This window comes from Silurus meridionalis, chromosome 10 (genome assembly GCF_014805685.1).
Source record: "Silurus meridionalis isolate SWU-2019-XX chromosome 10, ASM1480568v1, whole genome shotgun sequence".
NCBI lineage: Eukaryota > Metazoa > Chordata > Actinopteri > Siluriformes > Siluridae > Silurus > Silurus meridionalis.
In genome coordinates this window covers 15,744,410-15,769,257 of record NC_060893.1, presented here as the reverse complement: position 1 = coordinate 15,769,257, position 24,848 = coordinate 15,744,410, and the positions used below count along the sequence as shown (strand labels likewise).

The 24,848-nt window shown below is 38.5% G+C and overlaps 1 protein-coding gene across 1 annotated transcript in view; it reads left to right on the top strand.

The window, feature by feature from the left end:
* The window catches only part of LOC124392522 (polycomb group RING finger protein 3), a 47,136-nt gene extending 28,426 nt beyond the window's left edge, over positions 1-18,710 (top strand). Inside the window, exons 5-10 of the mRNA XM_046859636.1 lie at positions 2,189-2,244; positions 2,371-2,481; positions 5,123-5,205; positions 10,443-10,580; positions 12,109-12,189; positions 13,527-18,710. Of these exons, the coding sequence (XP_046715592.1) occupies positions 2,189-2,244; positions 2,371-2,481; positions 5,123-5,205; positions 10,443-10,580; positions 12,109-12,189; positions 13,527-13,574 (517 nt within the window). The 3' untranslated portion in view covers positions 13,575-18,710. The remainder of the gene's footprint in view (positions 1-2,188; positions 2,245-2,370; positions 2,482-5,122; positions 5,206-10,442; positions 10,581-12,108; positions 12,190-13,526) is intronic.
* Positions 18,711-24,848: the final 6,138 nt, after the last annotated feature.

Genomic DNA, 24,848 nt, shown 5'->3' with positions numbered 1-24,848 from the left:
AGCGTTTCTGGTTTATTTTGTACCCTTTTTTTGGCCACGAGCGACAGCGCCTTGAGGTACACACACTCATATGTTCAGACAGTGTGACTAAAACATAATTTACAAATAACCAATCAAAAGGCTGTTTTGGAGGCTCACGTTCCTTACATCAGGCAATGGCTCACACGTTGCCATAGACATGCTCGAATAGCGAAACTCTCCGGGGTAGTTCAGGGTAAATACACCCCATCCCCGTTTTGAACAGCAAGTTAAAAGCCATAATAAAAAAAATAATGCTGGTTTGTCTTGATTTTAGGTTTGTTTGATTTCAAGCTACAAAAGTGTCCTGATTAGGGTTACCATAAATTATTATGTTTTTTTTTGAGGGTATAGATTTTTAAGAGTGTTATTACAACTATTTATGCCTATAATAAAGCGCTTTAATATCAGTAATCAGGTAATTAGTAATAAAGAATGATCCCCAGCATGCCGTATTTTGCAGCGTATTAAATATTAAAGACATTAAATATTCACTATGCTGTCCAGATGCCCTGCAGGTAAAAGGTTGTGGCCCGATAGGAGTTTGACAGTGCGTAAAAATAAAAAGGCGGTGATATTTTGAGGCCGGGAAACAATGCTGCGCTCCCCAGTGAGTGAAGTGTCCTTTTTGCCGATACATAATTCATTTGAATTTACTGTGCGTGTTATCCATCTGTGCTGTTTGAGCAGTGACAAACAAATCTGTGTGTTTATACTGGCCATGTCTTTTTGAAACGAACAAACATATTTATATATCCACAGTCTGTGGATCTCTTTAAATGCCAGACCCCTTCTTGTCCCTAGATTTCTCTGTGCATGCTGTAGGGCACGGCAGTGCTCACTAATTGGGCTTATTCTTCCCCCCAGTGTGCTGCAGTAGCCAGGCCTGACCCAATGTACACGTACAAACATGCACAGACATGCACAGTACTAACTGTAGGGCTTGTTACAGCCCAGCAGGGGGCCACCAAGGCACATTGAGCACTTAGATGTGATCTGTCCTTGGTATGAGTCTGCATTTTGTGTACTTGTAGTATACCACACTATGGTACAAAACGGAGACTAAATCGAGGGGATGCCTCAACATGCCTCAACATGCCTCAACATGCCCAGTATATCTGCAGTTAAAGCTGTGTGAAAAGGATACAAGAACTCCTTAAAAAATAAAAGTGTATGTAAGTGTGCAAACAATGACATTGTTGCATAAAACAGATAGAATCCTCACTAAAAATAAAGGGCACATGAGTCACTACTGCCCACAAGAAGCAGTTAGCAAAGCTGGCGGTAAAAGAAACATGATTCAATCACACTGCAGTCATAATGTTGCAAATTCCTTCGTGATGTCTGATCTGAGATGAGATGCACACCAATGTGTGGTTTATCTTGTACAAACTAAAACCCCCTAGTAGCTTTAGAGCTCACAGTGCTGATGGACAGTCAGATTTCTGGGAATGTCAGAGACACACACACACACACACACACACACACACACACACACACACACACACACACACACATATATATGGCATATATATCAGGTAGGTATATATACACACCAGGTTGTTCTGGCTGTTCTTGCAGCAGGCCTGAGGGACTCTGAACCCTAAGGCATTATGACATAGTAACTGGGTCTCAGTGGAAAGCTCCAGGTTCCATTATCACAGGCTCAGTACTTGTGTCTCTCGAGAACAAACAGAGACTGGTACAATCTAAAAAGCTGTTTTGTCATAACAGATAATGCTATTTTACTGAAATGTTTAAGATGAAATTTATTAGTAATCAGACTGAGTTTTAAACGCTACACAGAAATCCCTAAATACACAATCATTAATCTAACACCTTAAATTAGCCACTAAACAGGAACAAAGTGTCTCAGTAGTCCTGGTCTAAAAGTGTTTCCATAAATGGAAAAAATTTCAAACACTGTAAGTCACATTTAAATATACGAAGTGGGAGCTTAGCAGATTTAATACACAAATCAATACACACTGATATCCCATGCCAGCCAATTATCCCACTTTATCTAATTCATTTATGCTTAAATGATTAAGGAGGCCAGTTGTTGGTCATGTTTAAATTATGATGAATAGTGCTGCTGTAAAAGTTGACTGATAATTTTTAGTTGACTAAAAATGTGTGAATCACATTTCCTCTTCTCTCTCCCTGTAAGCCATGACCGAACAATGCAAGACATTGTCTATAAGCTGGTGCCGGGACTTCAAGAAGGTTGGTGGTTATTTATTTATTTATTTATTTATTTATTTTGTTCCATCATAATGGACACACAGTAAGTGTCGCAGTTAGAGCACCAAAACGCTCGTTTAGTCAATCTCTACGTATTCCTGTGTGCAGCGGAGTTAAAAAAGCAGAGAGATTTCTATCAGAAACTAGGCATGGAGGTACCCGGGGACATCAAAGGAGAGCTGTGCAACATGAAGGCCCACCTGGACTCGCAGCGCAACGGTACGGTCCACCCACACACACACTCCCTGTTAGCTGGTACGAAACAAAAGTCACAGGAGAGCTTTAGTGCAAATCATTAGCATTATCGTCTACTGTCCACGGCATCTGCTGTTTCATCACTTTCCACCTACGCCCTGTTTTGTTATGTCACACAGCGCAATTACAGAGCGGCTTTTTTAATGCACAGTAACTGCGCTATAGTAGGTGCTAATGGCTTTGTGGATGGCTACCCAGAGGCCTGCCAAGCCTGCAGCCTTAATCGTTGGCCTAATGCGCAAGCCCGACTTTGGTAATTAAGGCTCAAATGGAAGCAGAATTGGTCTCTCATTCCTGGCTGTCACAGCGCGTTTGGCGGACTTACATCTCACAAGAAAGTGTTCATTTAATCTCTGCACTGCGCCATCAGCTTGTGCTCCTGCTCGCTCTTAGACCTAGAAAGAAAAGACAGACAGAGAAGAGATAGTAGGGGGGAAAAGAGTAGCTCTTGCTTTGCTTCCTCAAAGCTACATGCTGTGGAAAGAAAGTGAAATGGCAGCTCAATTGATTGGATGCTCTAATGATGGCGTACATTTTGCATCATACATAGTAGATACATATATTTATAGTAGATTGATGTTTATTTTATGTACACAAATGTGTACATAAAATGCATGCATTGCGTCACTGTTTCAGACTGTACATTATAACACAAGAATTAGAATGAATCTAGAATGGTGTGTGTGTGTGTGTGTGTGTGTGTGTGTGTGTGTGTGTGTGTGTGTGTGTGTGTGTGTAAATATATGTAACACAACACAAATATCCATTCTTACAAGCATACAGTACATACCTCTACATACCTGCAAATCACAGCTAGAGGCATAGCTGGAAAATCCACACTGATGCACCACTTTATTCCATAATTAGGTGAAAGAAGCACTGCCCAGTTGCTGTCATCTTTTATTACCCAGAGATGCTCCTGTCCTAGTTCGAGCTCCAGATTTGTCTTTGGAAGGGGACTTTCTGTTCCCCCTTCATCTCTTCTCACTGCTTATTAAAGAAGCAATAACAGAAGTTCTGCGAGCAAGATTAGTCTGTCTTTTACGCAGCCCCTCTGTCCAGAGCAAAAACGGGGACAGAATAATCCTCAATCCACCCCTCTCACCAGCAGCAAGTCAGATTTATCAAGAAGAACCTCTTTTTGCAGCTGCACAGGAGAATAAGAATAAGCGAGAGGATATTCAGAGTTTCTTCAGAAAGTAATTTCTCCTGCTTTTGGTGCCAAACTTTATTTGAAGGGTACCCACTAAGGGCCCTTAACACATACGCATTACATCATCTGTTTGCTTTTTCTATATAGCTAACTTAGAGCATACTTCAGCAAGCAACCAGGAAGTGTACTTGCTCACCACATCACATCAACTGCTAATTCTTGAGCTCACAGGCACCTGTGATTGGTTAGTGTCGCTCTGATTAACAGGGGAGAAAGAGCATGCCATCAATTCCATTAAAAGAACGTAGACAATTTTGGTCTCCTGACAGATGGTTATGGCATCCTCAGAACTCACAGTCTCCCTGTGAAAGCAATACTTTCTTTTCCACCTGGGAGACATGTAGAAAAATCTGTCAGTTATTTATTGAATTTTAATTTGTAAATGTGTTTCTGCTGAAAACACATTTTTTACACTATATTACAAAAATATATTCGAAGGAACAGGATGTGCTTTATAACAGTTTTCAAAAATGATCCTTTTGTGCATCAGTGTGTGTTTTTACAAAATATTCAATTTCATATAACTTTTTATTTTTGGTCTCAGACAGTTGATTTTCTGTCTGATTGATGTGAGAGACATTTCTTTCCAGCCTGTTTACTTGTTGTTTGTTGAACGAGCTGCAAATGGACTTGTTTTTATTAATTAGGCGGGACTGCATTTTGTATGCATTAATAATCGAGATTGGGAATACGTTTGACACGCTTGCATTATGGGGTGGTGGAGGAGTGCTGATTACAATTCGAGTGTATTAAATGAAGAAACTATGAGATTGGAGTCAGAGTTGAGTCTACCACACTGGCTTAGTGTAAAGCAGGAAAGCAGACAATGAATAATGAATGCACAAATATGTTGGAATGAATTGTAAAGGGTTCAGAACATTTATCAAAAGCTTCTGTAGGCAACGGGAATGCACAGGCACAAAGGCCCCAAACAAGCACCTGCATATAGATATCAGTAAATAACTTGCATTTGCTCTGGGCTGGAACAAGCTCTCCTTATAAACAATATAAAAATATGTCTAATCCCTCTACACTTCAGCCAAATGTGTACCAGAAAGTGAAAGAAGGTGGTGTTAAAATCTGTTTCTATTTGACTTGTCTAAGTGATGAATCCCACACCACAGGTTTCAGCTCATGCACTCCCTTCATAGAAAATCGGATGAAAAAAAAAAAAGGTTCTTCCGAATGGTTCTTTTATTCCCTTGCTGTACTTATGGCTTGTGCAGATCCATTAATGGCTGAGTGAACAGAAAGACTCAAAAGAAAGCCAGTGCACAATTTAATTTACTGAAAAAAAAACCCTTCTCTTTGGCAGATATAAAAAATGAATGTGCATGCCCATTAGGGTTTAACTTCAATAATTAATTATATCTGCTTTCTTCCTAAAACCAGGCGAAGTCAAATCTGAGGATGCGGCAAAGGAGGGAGACGAGAAACCAGAAGAGGATAATGATTACCATCGAAGTGATGAACAGGTAAGGGCATGTCCGTTGTTGTCGTCGTTTGTTCTATTTGCAAGTAAGCTACAGTGTAAGTACCCGTGCTGAATTCGGGTTATGTTTATTGCTGCTTTAACAAGAATAACACACAGATCTAGACATAGTGTGGTGTTCACTGTTTGGCAAATCACAAGTGTCACCTCACTGTAGTGAGCCATAGGTCACGTGTTATAACCCTGCACTTTTAATGTGCTTGTTACTTCATATATCAGTTCCGTGCAATTTAAAATCGTGTTGGTCACTTTCTCAACTTCTGTATAGTACAACATGCAGTTAACAATTCATAAAAATCAAATACACATTTTGTCTACATAATGAAATTTGACTTTAAAAATATTATGGTGAATTATTATTAACAGAGATTAGTGACGAGAGTTTTTTCCCCCTGGTTTCCTTTAAAAATGCAAGACTTGAGCCCTATGATGGAGTGGGTGCCTATTCAAGGTATTGAGTATTCCTACCTTGGACTTAATTATTATGGGATGTGCTCCAGATTCACCATGATCCTGACTAGGATAAAGCGGTTACTGGAAAGGAATGATTGAATACTCTTTAGAGCAGGGGTGTCAAACTCAATTGCACAGGGGGCCAAAACTCAAATCACACTTTAGGTCTCGGGCCGAACAGGAAAAACATGTACTGAACACACTAAAACTAAATGTTATTTAAATTTTTTATACATAAATATGAATAAAAACAGACAGGAATATTATTCCAGAATAAATCAACTTAAACTTTAAATAACTTAAAATACATCCTGTCAAAATTATACAAGTTAGAAATATGAACATGCTGCAAAAAAAAAAAATGAATACAAATTGTGCTTTTAAATAAAGCGTTAAAATAACAACAAATCAAAACAGATTTCTTTGCTCTTATGCCATTCTATAAAACATTTAACTTCAACTTTAAATAACTTTTCTCTCCATAAAAATATCTCCTGTCATTATTACACAAATATTCAAACTATAAAATTCAGCAAAAGTTAATTTTGCTCTGGTGGAAAAACATCTGCTGAAATGTCAGATTCTTCTTTAACTCTTCTACTTTCTGAATCTTCTGTTCTGCATTCAGGTTTTTAAAGCTTATCCTGATGTTTTGTCTCGTAGTGCCGTTTTAGATTAAATTCCTTAATTACAGTCACATTAACTCCACAAATAAGACACACGGGTTTACCGGCAGTGTCAGTAAACATATTCTCAGTATCCCATCGGTTTTGAAAGGCTCTGTTTTCAGAATCCACTTTTCTCTTCGCCATTGTGAGGGGCTTCACAATAACTGTACAATGGGGTTGTATACATCAACAGAAGCTTGAATTGATTGACACTGGAATGTTCCCAGGTAGGCTAGCGTTCGACAAGGCAGCTGAAGCGCTGCATTATGGGATCTGTAGTTTGTGTGTTATCAGCGCTTCATATCACCAGGACATTAATAACAATAATAATAGATCTACTATATAGAATGATCTCGTGGGCCGGATATAATTGTACGTCGTGCCTTGAGTTTGACACGTATGCTTTAGAGCAATGAAAAGTGCTTCGAGTGTCTGTAACTAAGAATTCCTTTTCTAACAGACCATTCAGTAAAGCAGCCTTCAGTAGTGCCTGAGGACATTGAGTATTTTCAAATGAGTATCTCACCTGCTTGGCTGTTTTGTGTCTTTTCGCATAAATGCATGCACGGCGTAAATCTTGTTGGTGTTCAGGGTTAACACGGCTCTAGCATTGCATGGGATATGATGTAACACCACAATCACAAAGTCCACCTTTTATATAATTGGAAGTGGACACGGGTACTATACTTACCCAGTGTATTATTCCCCCCCCCCCACTCTCTCTCGCTCTTGCTTTTCTTTCTTTTTCTCTTTATCTTACAGTAAATAGCACAAGGCTCTCTTCATAAAACATTCCTATGAGACAGACTGAGTTATTCTCTAGCAAACCTAGGGAATTTCATGTCACAGCAGGCCTTTCCAAAACTCATTCCCCCCCCTGCAGGTCAATGAGGTATTACTGTTGTCATCACTTCTGTTGCACTTGTATCATAGCGCAACACTATAAAAGACAAAAGAAACTATGCTTTCCATTACTGTTTTACAGCTTTATCGAACTGGACTTGTGCTGTGGCGCTTGTGCACTTCACTGATGCTATCAGGAGGCTGGTTGGTATTCCGCCCCATCCCCTTTTCAGCTTTTCACACTGCTTAATAATGCAGGAAGTGGAGATTGAGACTGTAGGTCTCATTTTCAGACTCTTTATTGTCCCTCCAAGGGAGTCATCTAAGATGGCTTTACACTTCTTGTGTATAGAATACAGAGCAGGATTTCTGTTTGGACTTGTGCTTACTTGAGCTCTTTCTGTTTTTTTCTCTGGATGGATGTCCATGGATACTGCAAACCTTTTCTGGAGTGCAGTGCAAAATAAAGTGCTGTTTTAACAAAAATAGTTGTCAGGAGCAGCTTGTGTGTGTGTGGTGTGTAGGTGAGTGCAGGCACCTGATCATTCTGTACTGTATAGATTCAAACCTGGATATATATGTGTGTGTGTGTGTGTGTGTGTGTGTGTGTGTGTGTGTGTGTGTGTGTGTGTGTGTGTGTGTGTGTTTTAGACAGCGCAGTTGCTGAGTTTAGTTTTTGCGTGGAGTTTGCTCAATTCTAGTGCATCGTGAGACTCGGCCAAAGCGAGAGAGCAAAAGCATTTGGGGGAAGGAGAAAAAGCACATTAGGATTTTTTTTTGGATTGAGGATTAGTTTGTGTGTGCGTGCGTGACATTTGGGTCAAATTGGCAGCTCAAGGTCGCCGAGCAGGTGGAAGTGTTGCAACCAAAGAAAATGGTATAGAAAAAAACCTAATGAGGCATGACTTGAGTTTGAATGGGTTTTTGCAGGTTGTCTCCATTCACAACCTTTGATTAAAAAAAAATATATATATTCTTTACATTCTCCATGAAAAAAATATGTATTCTAATGCTAGTACAGAAAATTGCAGAATTAAATACTATCATGCTAAAACCCTGGTTAAGAACACATGCATAGAAACGGCATTTTTGGTCAATGGTTGAATTCCATTGTTGAAATAAACACACAAAGAGTCTAGCTCGCTGAAAATGATCAAGCAAGCAATGAGTGAGACCAGAAACGGTTTATTATATACATACATCTGCTGCATTTGTTCACAAACTAACTAGAGAGCAGTATAGCGGCAAATGTTCTGTTTCATACAAGTATGTTTTCTTGCCTCAAATACTACTGAAGCTTTTAGTAATTTGAAAGGATGTAGGAATGTACTGTGGAACATGTGCATTTGCAGCTACGTATTGGCTATATTTATTTTATGTTGTTTACTCATATGAATACATATTAGCCAGCTACAATCTGGTGTTACTCATTGATTCAATATGGCTAACATTAGCTAGCAAACAGTGAATTAATTGTATTTATCTAAAACAGTTTCCCAAAAATGTTTGTTTGGATAATATAATTTTGTTTGGTTAGAGGTTACTATTTATTCCAGGTGTTGTAAAACGAAGTGTTATGGAACAATGTAATGGCCCCATGTCTGCATGGTTTTCCTCCTGGTTCTCTGGTTTCCTCATAGTTCCCAAAATCCACACATGTAGGTAAAAAAAAGGCTAAAATTCCCTTTGTGAATGTGGGTGAATGGATTAGCAGCCCATTCAATGTATATTTCTCCTAAAACCCAGTTTTAACCGTACAGGCCCTGAATCACTCAGACCAGAATAAAGCAATTCCTGAAGATGAAAGAATTGATACTCTTGAGAACATACTACAGCGATTTTTGTTTTTCTTATATCTTTATAACAATAATAGTGTAATGAATAATGCTAATATTCCGAATGACAAATCGACACTTTCCAAATGTATTTCTCCTGTAATTAGCAATTTCCTTTATTTTCCTGTAAGCGCTGAGACAACAGAGAGGTAGCAGTCGAATCGTGTTCTATCACTATGCAGTTAATAAATGCCTGTTAAAGGAACGGCTTCTGGAACCCGAACGCTAAAGCTCGTCTTTAAACTGTGTATTTCTCTGTAAACAACAGTGCACAAGTTGGATGCACAAGTTGATACTTTGGGCTATGATGATTAGAAAACCTAAGGCACCACTGAAGCTTTTTTTTTTTCTTTCTTTCTAACTGCAGTTAGACGTGTGCATCTCGTCTCGCTTGCTATCATGTGGAGGTGTAATTGGCTTGAGCTCGCACTACATTAGTCATTTGTGTCACTATTTGGGTCGATTATAACTGGCCCGCCTATGTGGTAATGACCCAGTAATGATACACACATGCGCTCATATACACAGAGTCATATTTCAGTTTGTGTCACACTAATGGCTCCGGTCCCTGCTGCTTGACTCGGGCCTGTTGGTTTTAGCACTTTCACTTTCTTTCTTTTTTTTTTTTTGGCTGGCTGTTGCATTCGTCCATGCAGGGATTCACCAGGGATTACAGCACCACTCTCACACTGTTTGCCCTTCAGATGGAGATGTGTTTAACATCCATAAACACAGTCAGGACTGTGTGTGTGTTTGTGTCCATGGGGCTTCTTAGATACAGGAGCTCCATTCTTCTTCATTAGCATTGCTTGTTGGAAAAACAGAGCTCAAATTGTGCTGGGCCATCTCTCTCTCTCTCTCTCTCTCTCTCTCTCTCTCTCTCTCTCTCTTCCACCCCCCACCCCACGCACACACACACACACACACACACACACACACAGAATCTGCTGCTTGATTCAGAATAATGTATGAGCTACCAAGACATCCAGTCCTTTCTGTAGTTTTGTTTAAGAAGTTGTTCAAATGGTAAAGAAATGTTTCTGTGCTTATTTGCATGATCTGAAATCTCATTTGTTGTAGGAACACACTGGCTACTAGGAATATTACATGACCTTTTTACCCGGGTATCTGTCTGCCGCCCATCTTTTAAAAACTCGAGTTAATGGTGCTTGTGCATTGGCACCCCATATTTCCTCTAGTTGAGCTTGTGTGTGTGTGTGTGTGTGTGTGTGTGTGTGTGTGTGTGTGCGCGCGCGCACACTTCTTTTTCTGGGTTTATTCCTGCCTCACTCACTGTTAGGGTTCCCAGGATAGGCTCCATATCCACTGAAACCTCGAACTGGATAAATTGATGAATGACTAATAGTCTGCATTGTTCTCTTGTAATAAGCCGCCTCTCTCTCTTGTTTTGTCTCTCTCAGGTGAGCATCTGTCTGGAGTGTAACAGCAGTAAACTCCGTGGACTCAAGCGGAAGTGGATTCGCTGCTCGGCTCAGGCTACCGTTCTTCATCTCAAAAAATTCATCGCCAAAAAGCTCAACTTGACATCTTTCAATGAGGTCAGTTTTCTCTTTATCTTTGTAATGCAGTGATCAGCTGCCTTCCTTGAATTGCTATGTTCTTAACTGGTGTGAGGAAATATTTTGTTTATATTCAACAGACCTCTAAGGTCCTACAGGAATCTGTGAAAGGGGGGTGTCCCAGTGATGATTCAGTTTCGAATGTACTGCAGCAAAAGTTTTTCTTCCTGAATTAGCAACAACCTGCTTTGCAGAAGAATTTTATTCAACTTGGTTTCTTTAAGGTGCTAGAGAATTGTGCAGGTTAGTTTCACTGCCACAGTACCAGTGAATGTTGCATCTCGTGGGATTTGTCTCCTCTCTGTGTCACTCCCTCTTATTGAGTCAGGGTGCAGACTCACACTGCCACGCTTCCTCTTCAAGCTTCTCCCTCTGTATTTTCAGCGCCACAGCAGTTCTTGTAATATCGTTTGCTTTCCATCAAGCATTGCGCCGCCTGTCATGAGCTTTGCAGTATGATTTTAGCGGCCAGCTTTGGAACACGGCTAATCATTATCTCTCTTCACCCGTTTTTCCATCACTGAGAAAAAAAAATAGGTCTGTGGGTGGGCTTCTGCCACACGGCTTCGTCTGTGCCTCGCATGCCACAATATAGCTGTCAGACGTCTTTTATTCTCTACTGAGCATGTAGTCACTGGTGCTGGCAATCATAATGAACGCCAAAAATAGTACAAGCTGGTGCTACAATTTTTCCAGTCACACAAAGGACCAAAGAAAGTTAATGAAACAATAGTGAATAAAGTCTGCTGAGCTTTCCATCCTTTTTAGGATGGCTGGGATGTTTGATATTTTCAGCTGAGTGAAACGATAGCTTGATAGTTATGTCTACCCCGATAATGGTGAAAAACAGGGCATTGTTCTGGTGACTGATTCCACCAGCAGGGGGAGCTGTGGTTATATTGCACCTTGATGTTTTCCTGGCCTGGGTCATACACTTTCATACCTTTTTAATGCGCTCTCTCTCTCTCTCTCTCTCTCTCTCTCTCTCTCTCTCTCTCTCACTGGATGGCCATGGTTGTTCTGTGGTTACACTGGAATAAAAATTGATGCGTTTTATTTCCACTGTATTCCCATGATGTCGCATTAATACACCATGTGCAAGTTTTTGTTTTCACACCAGACTCCGGTACTACAGAGGGGATTCCCTACAGAACAGGCTTTTTCACTCAATCTGTTTCCTCAAATCCTTTTACAATACTTGTGTATTTCTGATTACACACATGTGGTCCCACATTTATTTTTTGTTGTTTTTGCTCGTGTGCTGACAGCAGATGATGATGAGCCTGTGATTTTCCTTTTTTCATTCTGAAACTTGCTTATCCTTCTTTTGATATCCAGCATTATTGCAGCAGTAATACAGACATTTTTCAGAGTGGCTTGCTTTTCAGGTTATATTTGTAGCTTGGATAATCTGATCCGACATGAGGCTCGTTTGTAGTCGGCTGCATTCAGAGCTCTTGTCAGGCTGTGCTTTGCTTACTGGGCAGCTTTCGTGTGTGTTTTGCAGCTGGACATTTTATGCAATGAAGAAATCCTAGGCAAGGACCATACGCTCAAATTTGTGGTGGTGACAAGATGGAGATTCAAGGTAAATATTTTCAATCCATTGAAAGGTCGAAGTGAGCGCATGTAATCATTCATTATGTGTAGGATCGTTAGTGGGTTATCATCATTTGCACTTTTTTACTTATTAAATTCTCCACTACGTTCGGTCAGAAAGATTGAATGATACATTCTTATAACAGCATCTCTAAAAGTAATGCTGGCTGTAATTTATCTCACAGGTTTAATGCTCTTATTCTAATATCTTGTTGTTTCTATAGTAACAGATAATTATAACAGTTTGGCACTATAAATGATCTAAACCCCCACCCAATAATAAACAATTGAAAAGATGTGGTGTACTGTAGAAAGACTAATGTAATATCAATGAATATAGTGACTCATTCCATTTATTGTTAAATTTATTACACATTTATTATAAGGAATAAATGTGAGGTAGGTTTTTCACCATGGGAGGGTCTTTAGGGCAGATGACTTTGCACTTTCAGGTTTCTCAGTAAAACGCTGATTTTTTTTAATAATAACTTCAAGAAAGAGAAAGTGTGCCCCATGAGGGAATGCTTTTTTTTTTATAGCACCTACAATGCAAGTGATAAAAGGAACAAAATGGTTACTTGGATGTTCCACAACACAAAATTTAACTACTAGAGATCTGATCAGGACCAGTATCAATCCCACACCAGCAAAGCATTGGGGACTGGATATGAGAGAAAAATATTGTATTAAATCCTGTATCAAGTAGTTTAAAATAGGATTGGATTTTTTTTCTACTGCAAATATTTACATATTAAAAAACTTTTACTATTTCTTACTATGTTTTTTTTTAGGATGGATTGTTATATTTATACTTTGTTACATATACTTCATATATTCATAGCAGGAAAAGGCATAAAACATAAAAAAAAATGTATAAAAATAAGCTGTTTGTCAGCAGTGGCAAAGATTACTGTGGTATAAGATGCACTTAACTATAGGCTGCATTGATTCTGGGAAACAGTGCAGTTTTGTTTGTTTTTCTATGATAGGACATATGATGTTTCTATGGGATGAGCTTTTGGGTTTATTCAGTCAGCTGTATAGTTGTCGTTAAGATGACGTTTCATATCATGAACAATCTTCTTATTCAGTATAACGTATACATTCATCCTGCAATCCACTGCCATAAGCACTAAACACACTGTAAACCCGCAAATGTCCCTCTTTCCCATGTGCCCTTTCATACACTGTAGCTGTAATTAGAGGTATAACCTTTAAAGAGCAGTGTCAGAAAAGAAGCTGAAGAATGCCACACGCTGCCCCTGTTGACCTTCCACTCACTTCAATCATACTCCTGTGTGTGTGTGTGTGTTTTGTTCCCCCTAGAAATCACCCCTCCTCCTGCATTACAGACCCAAGATGGATTTGCTGTAGTTGGGCAGGACGGTTGTTTTGGCCCAGGACTGAGCAGCGCACTATTTATGCAGAGACTATCAACGCCACATAAACACCAAACACCACACACACAAAACACGTCAGTCCCGACACGAGCCAGCAAACAACCAATACCAACTCACTTAATGCTACTCTGGTGATTCAGCCAAGCCAAACAGCTGCAGGCGTTCCATCTACACATCATCCGCTATGTCCTCGATATGTGAAAAAAAAAAAAGGAGAAAAAAAGCAAAACAAGAGAAAGCATATATTTATACTTTTGTACAGAAGAGAGACACGGACCCAAGACGCTACCGGTGCTCTGTTTACACACCAACAAAAAACAAATGGGGTGAAGTTTTTATATCGCGACCACGGCTCACACCTCAGACCGGGTAAAGAGCCACTGCGCAGTGTGGGTGCACTCCTGAGTGGGGGTCTCATCTCACACTGCTCACTGCGGAGAAACGTCTTCACTGCCCACTCACTTGTTCAGGTCTCATCAGTGTCAGGAGCACAGAAAATACAAATATACGACGAAAAGACATTGTTCCTAATACCTTTGAGTTGTGAATCGTCTCAGAGCATTTTGTTTTTTTTTCTTTTCTTTTTCTTTATTGCGTCACCGAACGTGGAATTGTGAATAGACAAAATTTTGTGTAGTTATTTATGTTCAATTTACAAGTATTGTACATAGAAATTGTTACAATGCAAGAGAGATAAAAAGCTGATAGATGAAATGTAAGAATGAGTGTGTGTATGAGTGCGAGACAGAGATTGACTGATAGACTGTTCTGAAACGTTGCTTTTAAAGGAATGATTAGAGGAAACCAAATTTACACCAGTTTTCCACCTAAACACAGATGAGATGCAGTGCTTTGTGTAAGTGTTCACCTCCACCTGAATACATTTCCTCATTTTATTTCATTTTAACGATCTGGAGATCATTAGAGTTGTGTGTCTGTAACCTGCACAAGATAACTCATAAGACTGAAGTGGGAGAAAAATTTACATGAATACGAATACACCAGTTTCTGGAAGTCCCCAAAAAAATCTTGAACAAACCTAAACACTCTGCATCATCAATGAGATATCAAAACAGTAGAAGTGTAGCAATCAGGGTTTGGTTATGAAAAAAATGCATTGTATTTTGTATGTATGTGTGCAAACTCTATCAATTTTTCCTTTAAGGTTAATATTATGGTTTGTTTTGTATAAATTCATGACGTTTAATCCCATTCAAGTTCCAGGTTGTAATGCCGCGAAATGTGGAAATGGTCAAGAGAGAGGTAAATCCTTATGCAAGGCAATGCATGTTGAGATATTTTGCTATGATGCCAAACATCCTAGTTTTTATGATTATATTTGAGGTGGAAAATTGGTGTAATAGTTTTTCTTCCCCCTCAAACATTCTTTTAAAAAAATAATGGTCAGATGTGTGAATATAGAGGGACATTAAAAGAATATTTGCATAGTGAGATTCCTTATCAGAATGTGTCCTTTATCAGAAGGACGTCACCGTATCTCGCTGAACACGCAAACTTGTTTTCCCCCTTGCGAAATTAAGGGGGTGTTTAGTGTCTATGCGTGATAATGGCAGTGATATAAATTGGAAAGCGGTTTCGAAATGACAAAGTGCTTTTAAACCATTCTCCCAAGTTATTCATTAGCCATCGCAGAGTTATTAATGTCGTCTAATGATGGATCGTTAACTTAAGGCATATTAGTCATGCAAAATATCACACACACATGTGCACACACACACTTCAAATGAACAAACTGCCTGCATTCAAAACAATAGAAACAGTGGCTTGTATATGGAAACAAGCAGGTACTGTTTTAAGTGTGTTCAATACACTATGCGATACATTTCGTTAAGGGTTTGTGTCTGGACATGGACATGATGTAGCCTCTTAGCATCTGTCCCTGAGGTAACCCAACTACCCAGCCCCCCCAACCCCTTGCCTCATACCACACCCAGTTTTAGAACCATATATGCAATACATAGGCTTTATTATATGTTTAGCAGAAGCGATAAGCATTTAGGTTTCCACAGAAGCTTTAGTAGCCCACTCTTCTACAGAAAGAATGTAATCCATATGAGTATCCATCTGTAGAGTTCACCTCTTGTGTTCTGCCACTTTTAGTGCCAAAGGCTCAAAAACACCGTTCAGGCTTCATGTTTATGGCAAGCTGTGTGGAAGGCAAAACAGAGAGATCATGGAAAAAATGTGAAAAAAAAAGTATATTTAATAATCAGAAAAATTGTTGTTCGTCACCCATTTATTTTTCTTCTCAAATTAACAAATCTTTTTATTTTTACAATCCGGAGCCCTCTTTTACGATGCATTGATTCATAATGTTTCAGACTTTGCTATAGAAGTTGTTATAAGCGAGGTCTAAAGGGCTTTATCAGTACTATCAGTACCATTTCCTCTCTTTCAGCTTACTCAGTGAAGAAATAATAACAATCAAGTTTTGATATCGAGATTTGATATCTCATTTTTATTTAAAAAAAAAATCTCCTTTTTGGAATAATAATAATAATATTAATAATAATAAAAAAAAATTAGGTAGACAGGGAATGAGGTGGTAAAAATGACGTCTTCTAGCTGCTCATTCTGTGTGTCTACTTTCACACGGGTAAAATGCCAAAACCAGCTTGACCAAAATCTCATTTATTTGCTTCTCAAATTTACTACACATCCTGTTTTTGTGTTAATAGACTACAGTCTCACATCAAATCTCCTGCCTGTAATGTTTTTCCTTTCACTCTGGATGTGCTTACTTTTATTCATGTCTTTATATGTAATGAAGAAATGTTATGCTTTACACTTTCAAAAGCACAGGATTCTGCTTATTTGTATCTCATCCTTATTGGTTTTTGTTTGTTTGTTTGTTTTTTTAATAATATATATATTTTAGGTATTAATTCTGTTGATTGCCCCACGAGCAGTCCACTTCTTATTACAGCTGTCTCCTTTCTTTTTCTTTTTTTTTTTCTAATGAATTGTATTAATTACAGGATAAAATAATGATACAGGCCAGGATTTCACCGTGAACAGTCCAAAATGGAACAAGCACATGTGTTTTTAATTTCATGTACTCATTTTCTGTTCGAGTACTCTTCAGGATTAATGGGCTAGTGGTCTAGGTGTGTTTCCTTTTACGTCTCAGTTTCTTTGTGCTGAACGCTGGTGGTGCTGTCTTTTCTTTTGAGCTGATAAATGGTGCTAATGTTTTTATACACTTTGTTAAAAAAAATGTATGCTCGCTTTGGTGTGGATGAGCATACATTTGGATGGGTGGATGGGGGAGTCAGTCTCGTTTTTTTTGTGTCTGGTGCTCCTGAATTTTGTACAAGCTCATTTCTTCAGGCTGTGTGTGTGGGGGGGACAAAAAAACATTTATTTTGTTAGTAAAAGCAGAAAAATCATGACTGCACCATCCCCTTCCATGCTCCTAAGAAAAACTGTCTCTGGTAAAGCTTCATTACTTCTAAGCTTTTCCTAAATGCAGCTCCACCTGCTTCTTTTAGACTCTGTTGGGCCGAAGTGCAGAAACATGTACCTGTTAAGACAGAGACAAGATGGCTTTTGTTTTTTTCCACCTTAATTTTATCTGAAAGTGAAAATCTCACACCTGCAGAAAGGGTTGCTATTCAGGCCTGCATAGAGACATCAGTGCTACACTTGACAGACAGGCTTTAAGAAGATTATGTGAGTGCTCCTCGAATGCCCGGCACTCTGAAGGCTCTGTTTAGAGACCTGGGCAGTGCCAAGATGCCTCTTTATCTCTCTGTGCTGTAGTGTGTGGTCTTTTGTTTAGACACATTGGGGATCCTACTGGATCTGTTTTGGTCACGTTTTAGTCAGATATATGTACTGTTCTTTTCTTTTTTTTTTTAAGAAAAACTCAGCTGTTTATATTTGGTTTTTGTTCACATACCCGTGAATGTCCCCCCTTTACTGATCATGAATCCTTCGACCCATGTATGCATTTTACAACAATTTAACACGATAAGGGCGGGATGGATAATTCTGCACATAGAGGCATTGTAAAGTTCTTCACCAGCAAGCCTCTTACCAGGACTGCATCCTGAACATATTGCCATGGTTACTCCAATTGAAAGGTGCTAACGATTGGTCAGAGATCACCGGTTGCCAGGTGTTTTGTTTGCATGCTTGGCTACCCCCATCAGTCTTAACTAGGCACCAAACCTACTAAACCTGGCACTCTTTACAAAAAAAGTGTTCTCTTCTGTTTAATTGCATTAATGACGAATAATTTTCAGGACCAAACTTGACAGTGGCACCTTCCTATGAGCCATAAATGCTGTCCAAACTTTTTTTTGTTTGTTTAAATCATATTTATTTATACTGTAAAAAAATGGACTCTCTGCAGTAACCTGCTTTTTGATACATCTGGTGTCCTTTTGTGCATTTTATTATTTGAGTTTTTGTTTGTGCTTTTTTTTTTTTTTTTTTAAACACATACAGGGCTTAAAAACTGAACATCATATAAAAACTGTCCTTTCAGTCTTTCTGCATGTAGTCTTACGCCTATAATTCCATTGAAATGATGTGTGTGTGTGTGTTATTGCTCTTTGTCTACAACACTCCTGTTGTAATCTGATCAGGTTCGACAGCGAGAGTGTCTCATCTTCTGCTCGGATGCGTTGTGTTTATGAGGAGGAAAAATGTGCAATATACATCTCTCAGATGGTTTCCTGGTTTCAGCTCTAGAAACTCCATTTTCTTCATTTCTTTGGTTTCTGTCAGGTGCTCAGGTCACTAAACGATTCCTTTCAGTCCTCATCTCACACATTCTACGGGTGCCTGTGAGGCTTAGATCACACTAATGTTTCATTCTCATCGACATTGCTTGTTCTTTTGGGGGTTAAACTTTGGCACTTAATGTGGTGCCATGTTTTTGTTTTTTTTCGTGTGTGTGTGTGTGTGTTCATTAACTGTATTATGATTATTTATTGCACATGTAATAAGGATGGTTTCCATGGCTACACTTAAAGGAGTCTGAGTTTAAAACTAGGCTGGAGTTTCTTACAATTTTATGGACGCTTTTGTTGAAAAATTTAAAAGTGTGTATTTCATGAATAAATGCCTTAAAAGAACCAAATTTCAGTTCAGCTTTATTGATTCTTCATGGTGTGTTGGTGCATCATGGTGTCTTCATTTCTCACTAAAGACATGAAATGTGTGTAAGCTTGTATAACGTGTTTCTTAAACTGAATATTCAGAGGCCACTACTGTGTTCGTTGTTCATATGTAACACTCATTTGGTCCGTAGGGTTACTTTGCTTGGCAACTGGGAAATATTCTCACTGCACATGAGCTAACTAATAGCTAGCATTGAGCAAACTCATAAGTCTTTTATACAGACTAACACAGTAGGCAAAAAACAACCTGGGGCAATATTAATATTTCTCTCTGTTGTGTTGGCGTATTATTTAGAAAGACTCCACATGACTTACCTTCTCTGTAGTTGCACTAAACATTTGCCACATGTGGAACTCCAACTTGTTTACTTGGCTCTAACAGAGAGTTTCATCTTCGTAAATAGTGAATAGCAGAAGAGTGGAATATTTAAAAGCAATCTGTTTATAAACACGGTGAACACACAACCCTGTTTAAATGTAGCAGAAGATCTTTATTTGAATTTAAATTAACATCAGAGATAGATAGATAGATAGATAGATAGATAGATAGATAGATAGATAGATAGATAGATAGATAGATAGATAGGTAAGTTGAATATGGAATATTGGTAAGTCTTCAGTTAGAATATTATTCATAAATCTGCTAAAATGCATTACATAACATCATCGGGTAGTGATTTGGGTGAGAAGGCTTGGGGTGCAGTCAATAATGCTGTTGATCCCAAAGGTGTTCAGTGTGGTAGACATCAGGGGTTTTGGTTCTTCAATACCTGGTCATACAGGATTTGTGTCTCTTCATTTTAGCAAAGGGAAACCCTAAAGCTACAGCACACAAATACATTCTATACAATTGTCTGCTTTCAAAATTTTGCCAATAGATTACATTTTTTTAATTGTAGTGTCAGTTTAGAATAGAGATTACAGAAATTCATGTATAAATTTAAATTGATAGATTTATTTAGAATTAGAAAATTGGGGCAGAGGAGCCCTTGTTGGAAATCAAATTGTGTATCTCATTTAAATCGTAATTAAATCTTTATATATACAGACTATAATACAGAATACAGTTTATACAGTTGATACAACCTGTTAGCTCTTATGTAACACTGCTAGTTGTATGGTATAGTATATTTTATATTCCTTACACCAATACATGTTCAAACAAATTTCTATACTAGCAAACTGCTGGCACATTTACAGGTACAGCTGCATGTGTGAACGCAGTTACAGTCTATAGCTGCAGGCCTACACACACAATATGAATGAGCTGTTGAGGGGTTTACCTAAGTGGAAATGAATTTGTGTAATCTTGAGGGAGGTAATGAGCCTAGCATGCTCTTTTTTTTTTCTTCCTTTCATTTAATTTTTTGACCATGCCACAATAGCTTGGGTCTAATGAAGCAATGAGAACAAATAGTGCACTTCATTCCTGCTGTGTTATTTGGGTGCTGGGCCAAATGGCAATGCCTTTTGTAGATCTAAACAAACATTGTGACCTCGTTAGAAAGAGTGAATGTCACCACAGTGTTGCTATGATAAACACATAAGCCGAGATATAAATGCCACTGAAACATGCAACAATTATGTATAGATGGCGTTTATGGCTGTTTGGTGCCTCATACTCTGACGTTGAAGAACATTTCAGAGCACAAGATTGCTGTTTTTGTTTATTGCTTGAAAGACATTTTTTTGTTTCACCGCCATACCGCCCACATATCTATGATTCTTTATTGTCCTTTGTTGCCGTGATGCAACACTGAGTTGTTTGAAATGGTGTTTCTGTGGTACCATTAATTTCTATGGTACACTGCTCTCAATATGAGAAAACAAACTAATTCTATTCAAGTCAAAATAACAAATATAGTGTGACTAGTCCACTGGGAAACATTAAGCATAAGCTAGCTAAAGCCAACTAATAAGTCTTATTCAGCAATACAAAGGCAATGTTGTCAGTGGAAGCACAGCAGAATATCAATATTTTTTCATAGATTGTTGGTCTGTTGATAAATTATTGTATTGTATATTGTATGTGAGTGTACAATTTTATTATAATTAAAGCCGTATGTTGTATTTTAAGAAGTAAGGGACACAGTTTCATATTTACCAAAAAATCTAGCTTATAGCTCCCCACTGAACTCTTGGGAAAACATTTGAAGGTTTTTCTTCTTTTATGGATAGGTTTTTAAAGATACTTTGGTGCTTTAAAGGTATGGTCAATAATTCCTTTGACCCTTTAAAGTTTCAACCAAAAGCACATCTAAAGAAATCTTAAAAGTCTAAAAGAAGTTTTAATATTTGTCTTAGGATGTACAGAATCTCACAAAGGTAAGTACAGCCCTTACATTTCAGCAACCATTTTAGTAGATCTTCTCAAGCAACAGTACTATAGATATATTTTAGAGTAGTCAATGTGCAGCCTGTATAGTAGTACAGATTTACTTTCCTCTGAAAATAACTCAACATACAGCCATTATTGTCAAAATAACTGCCAACTAAAGTGTGTACACCATAAGTGAAGATGTCACAACTGTTGCTGTGATCCTCTTCCACTCCTCCGTAATGATATCATGAAGCTGCAGGATGTTACATATGGTGCATCTCCACCTTCCGCTTGAGGATGCTCCACCAGTGCTCAATAGAGTTCAGGTCTGGAGACATACTTGGCGGTCTGTTTGGTGTCGTTATCATGTTGGAAACCTGGGGCCCACTTTCAGAAAATAGGACATCATGTTCTGCTTCAGAATGTCACAGTACATGTTGGAATCCATGTTTTCCCCAATGAACTGCAGCTCTTCATTACCAGCAGCATTAATGCAGCCCCAGACCATGATGCTACCACCAAAATGCTTGACTGTAGGCAAGACACAATTTTCTTGGTACTCCTCCACTGGGTGTCACCACACATGCTGGACACCAACTGAGCCAAACACCTTTATCTTAGTCTCATCAGACCACATGACATGGTTCCAGTAATTCATGCTCTTGGACAGTTTGACTACAGCAAACTGTTTGCAGACTTTCTTGTGAGTCAACTCCAGAAGAGGCTTTCTTCTGGGACAACGGCCAGCAAACCGACTTGTTGCAGTGTGCGACGTATGGTCTGAGCACTGACAAGTGGACCTTCTTCAACTTTTAAAGCAATGCTGGCAGCACTCATGCGTCTGTTTTTTGAAGCCAGCTTCTTCACCTGACGCACAACACGAGGACTCAACCTCTTTAATTGACCCTTGCGACGTCTGTTCTGAGTGGAACCTGTCTTGGAAAACCTCTATATGACCCTGGCCACTGTACTGTAACTCAGTTTCAGGGTGTTAGCGATCTTCTTATAACCTCGGCCATCTTTGTGGAGAGCAACAATTCTTATTCTTAAATCCTCAGAGAATCATTGCCATGTTGAACTTCCAGTGGTCAGTATGAGAGAACTGCAAAGCACCACATTTTAACTGCTTTAATACAAGATACACAAATTTGTATGGTCCTGTCAAACAGACAAAAACATGAACATGATGAACAGGACATGTGGCTTTGCACGGTTAAGCGATGCACAGCTGTTATTACTAAGGGTGTACTTACTTTTTTGCCAGCTATTTTGACAATCATTATTTTTAGAGGACAGTAAATACTGCAATACAAGCTGCACAAGTTTTATTTCTATAGTATTGTCCCTTGAGAAGATATACTAAAATGGTTGCTGAAATGTGAGGGGTGTACTCACACTTTGTGAGAGAATGTATGGCTCATGATTGTTTTGCGTTTATTGATTTTTGTTTGTGTGTTTTTAAAGGCTTACTTAATGCATCTAAACCAGTAGAATCACTTAATGTGTTTCCAGGAATCTCATTGCTTATTTCAAAACCAAACCTCTAGTGGTTAATTGGTTCTGTAGTTTCTATGTTATTTTGTGGGAATGTGATTTTGAGAACACCAAACATTTTTTTTTCCACTGAAAATGCGTTCACTTGTAATTGTCCTGAATAGATAAAAATAAGACAACAAAGTACGTAAAGGACAACAAAGTACAATTCATGAAGCCTCATGAATTTTAACATGCTTGAACATGATACATATTATTTTTAAACATGTTTTGAGATGTTATTAATAATGATAATACAAATAATGTATCTTCTTCTACTTATGGTATTTCCCATTTAGTGCATGAAATCAGTGTTTGTAACACTTGCCCCCAACCCATGTTAAGTTGCAGCCTGCTTAGTTCTTCCTACTTCCAGCTGTCAACTCCTCTAAACCCTGTGTGTTTGGATTTCTTTATCCCTCAGTGACTTGCAAGGCACTGGATAAACACCTCTGCCAAATAAATAAATGTAAGTGTAAAATGAACAGTATTTGGCAGTTGAACCTTCACAAACATACAGTACATGCCTAGTTTGATGTTTTTCCACAGCATCTCTCTGATGTGTTCTAGGCCAGGCTACTGCATTTCCTTCGGGGAAGATCTGTAGCTTTCGCTTGGGCTGAGAAAGTCAGTTCTAGAGATCAAAAGTTTCATCACTGCAGGAGCAGCAAAGCATGACTGCAGTGTCCAACAGAATGAGAGTTCAGACACTAGCTCATGTCTCATAGCACACAGTATGCTGGGTGTAAGTCCTGCAGGGGTGTTTTCTTGAAGGTTTTCAGTGTATAATAGCCCCAAAAAAATATCTTGACTGATGTTGCATCATTTGTTCAGTGTCTGCCTTCCACATATTACAAGTATAACTAAAGTTTAACGAATGAGTCTATCATAGAATTGATAAAACAGTATTGATTTAGTCATTATTGTGCAAGAATGATCAAATAATCCAAGGTCAGAATAACACAAAACTATTATTTAATATATCAGTGCTTAAATAATATTATTAGGTATATCTGAGTACAAGTGTCATTTTACTAATTGCTAGTTGTAATTTGTCAGTTTTTAGCCGTTACTGAGACTAGTTGACACCTGAAATCTGATGTACTTCTCATGCAGAAATCCTCTCTAAACACCACCCAAAGAGGCTTTATTCTTTGTCATTTCTTTTGTTCGTGAAGGAAATCTGAAGCATTTAGGACTAACTGCTGTAATTTTGTGAATGATGTTCAAATGAACATAATGCAACAACTCCACTGAATTGCACTGTCTTTATTATTGTTGTAATTTCATCCGCCCAAAGTGTAACGATAAAATAGTGTGTGATTGCATGAGTAATTATAAGATATAAGCCACAGGCTATCACATGCATACAGACAAGTAGGAGATTTCTAAATGCATTTTCTGGAGCTTCGGGCTAGCCATTAACCACAGCTCATGCTTTATATGTTTGCTATAAGCCACCTGCTCAATGACCATAAACCTTTCCTCGCTGTCATGAAGCTGTTTAGTAATAAATGCCTTGTGCCCTGCTGTCAGACTTAGCATGCTAGACATGGCTTCTTCTTCAGATGATGATGAGTGACTGCAAGCCACACAGGAAGCAATTGGTATGCTAATGCTTGCGCTGCAGCTAATGCTAGTTTCACAGCTATGTATAAATCAGTGAGCGGAATATCATTTGGTTCGAGGCAGAAGCTTTGAGGTTTTTGTTACAAGTAGTGACATTACTAGTTTCACTATATTTTACTAGCATGGCAGTAGCTTAGTTATTTTTTAAATAATGTAGCTTTTTCAGTACCAAACTCTTTTCTTCACCAAAGTAGTGAAATTACAAAAGCTAAGTGTTAGCAGTGTTGCAACTGATTAACCAATAAGCAACCAAGTTAAATGGTTCTATTTATTATAGACTTTGTGTAGGAAAACCACAGCTTGGACAGCTCTATCTGGTGCAACAGCAACAGAAGGTTTTTTTTCGTTGTAAATTTGTTGAATTACTTCAGTTCTGAGTTCGTTTAAAATTCACCTGGAATGGTTTTCCAACAATCTTGAAGGATCTTCCAAAGGTGTTGGGTACTTGTTGGCTGCTTTTTCTTTACTCCCCTGTCCAACTCATCCCAAACCATCTCAACTGGATTTAGATCAGGTGATTGTCCAGGCCGAGCCATCTGTTGCAGCACTACATCACTCTCCTCCTTAGACAAATATCTCTTAAGTAACCTAGAGGTGTGTTTGGAGTCATTTTCTT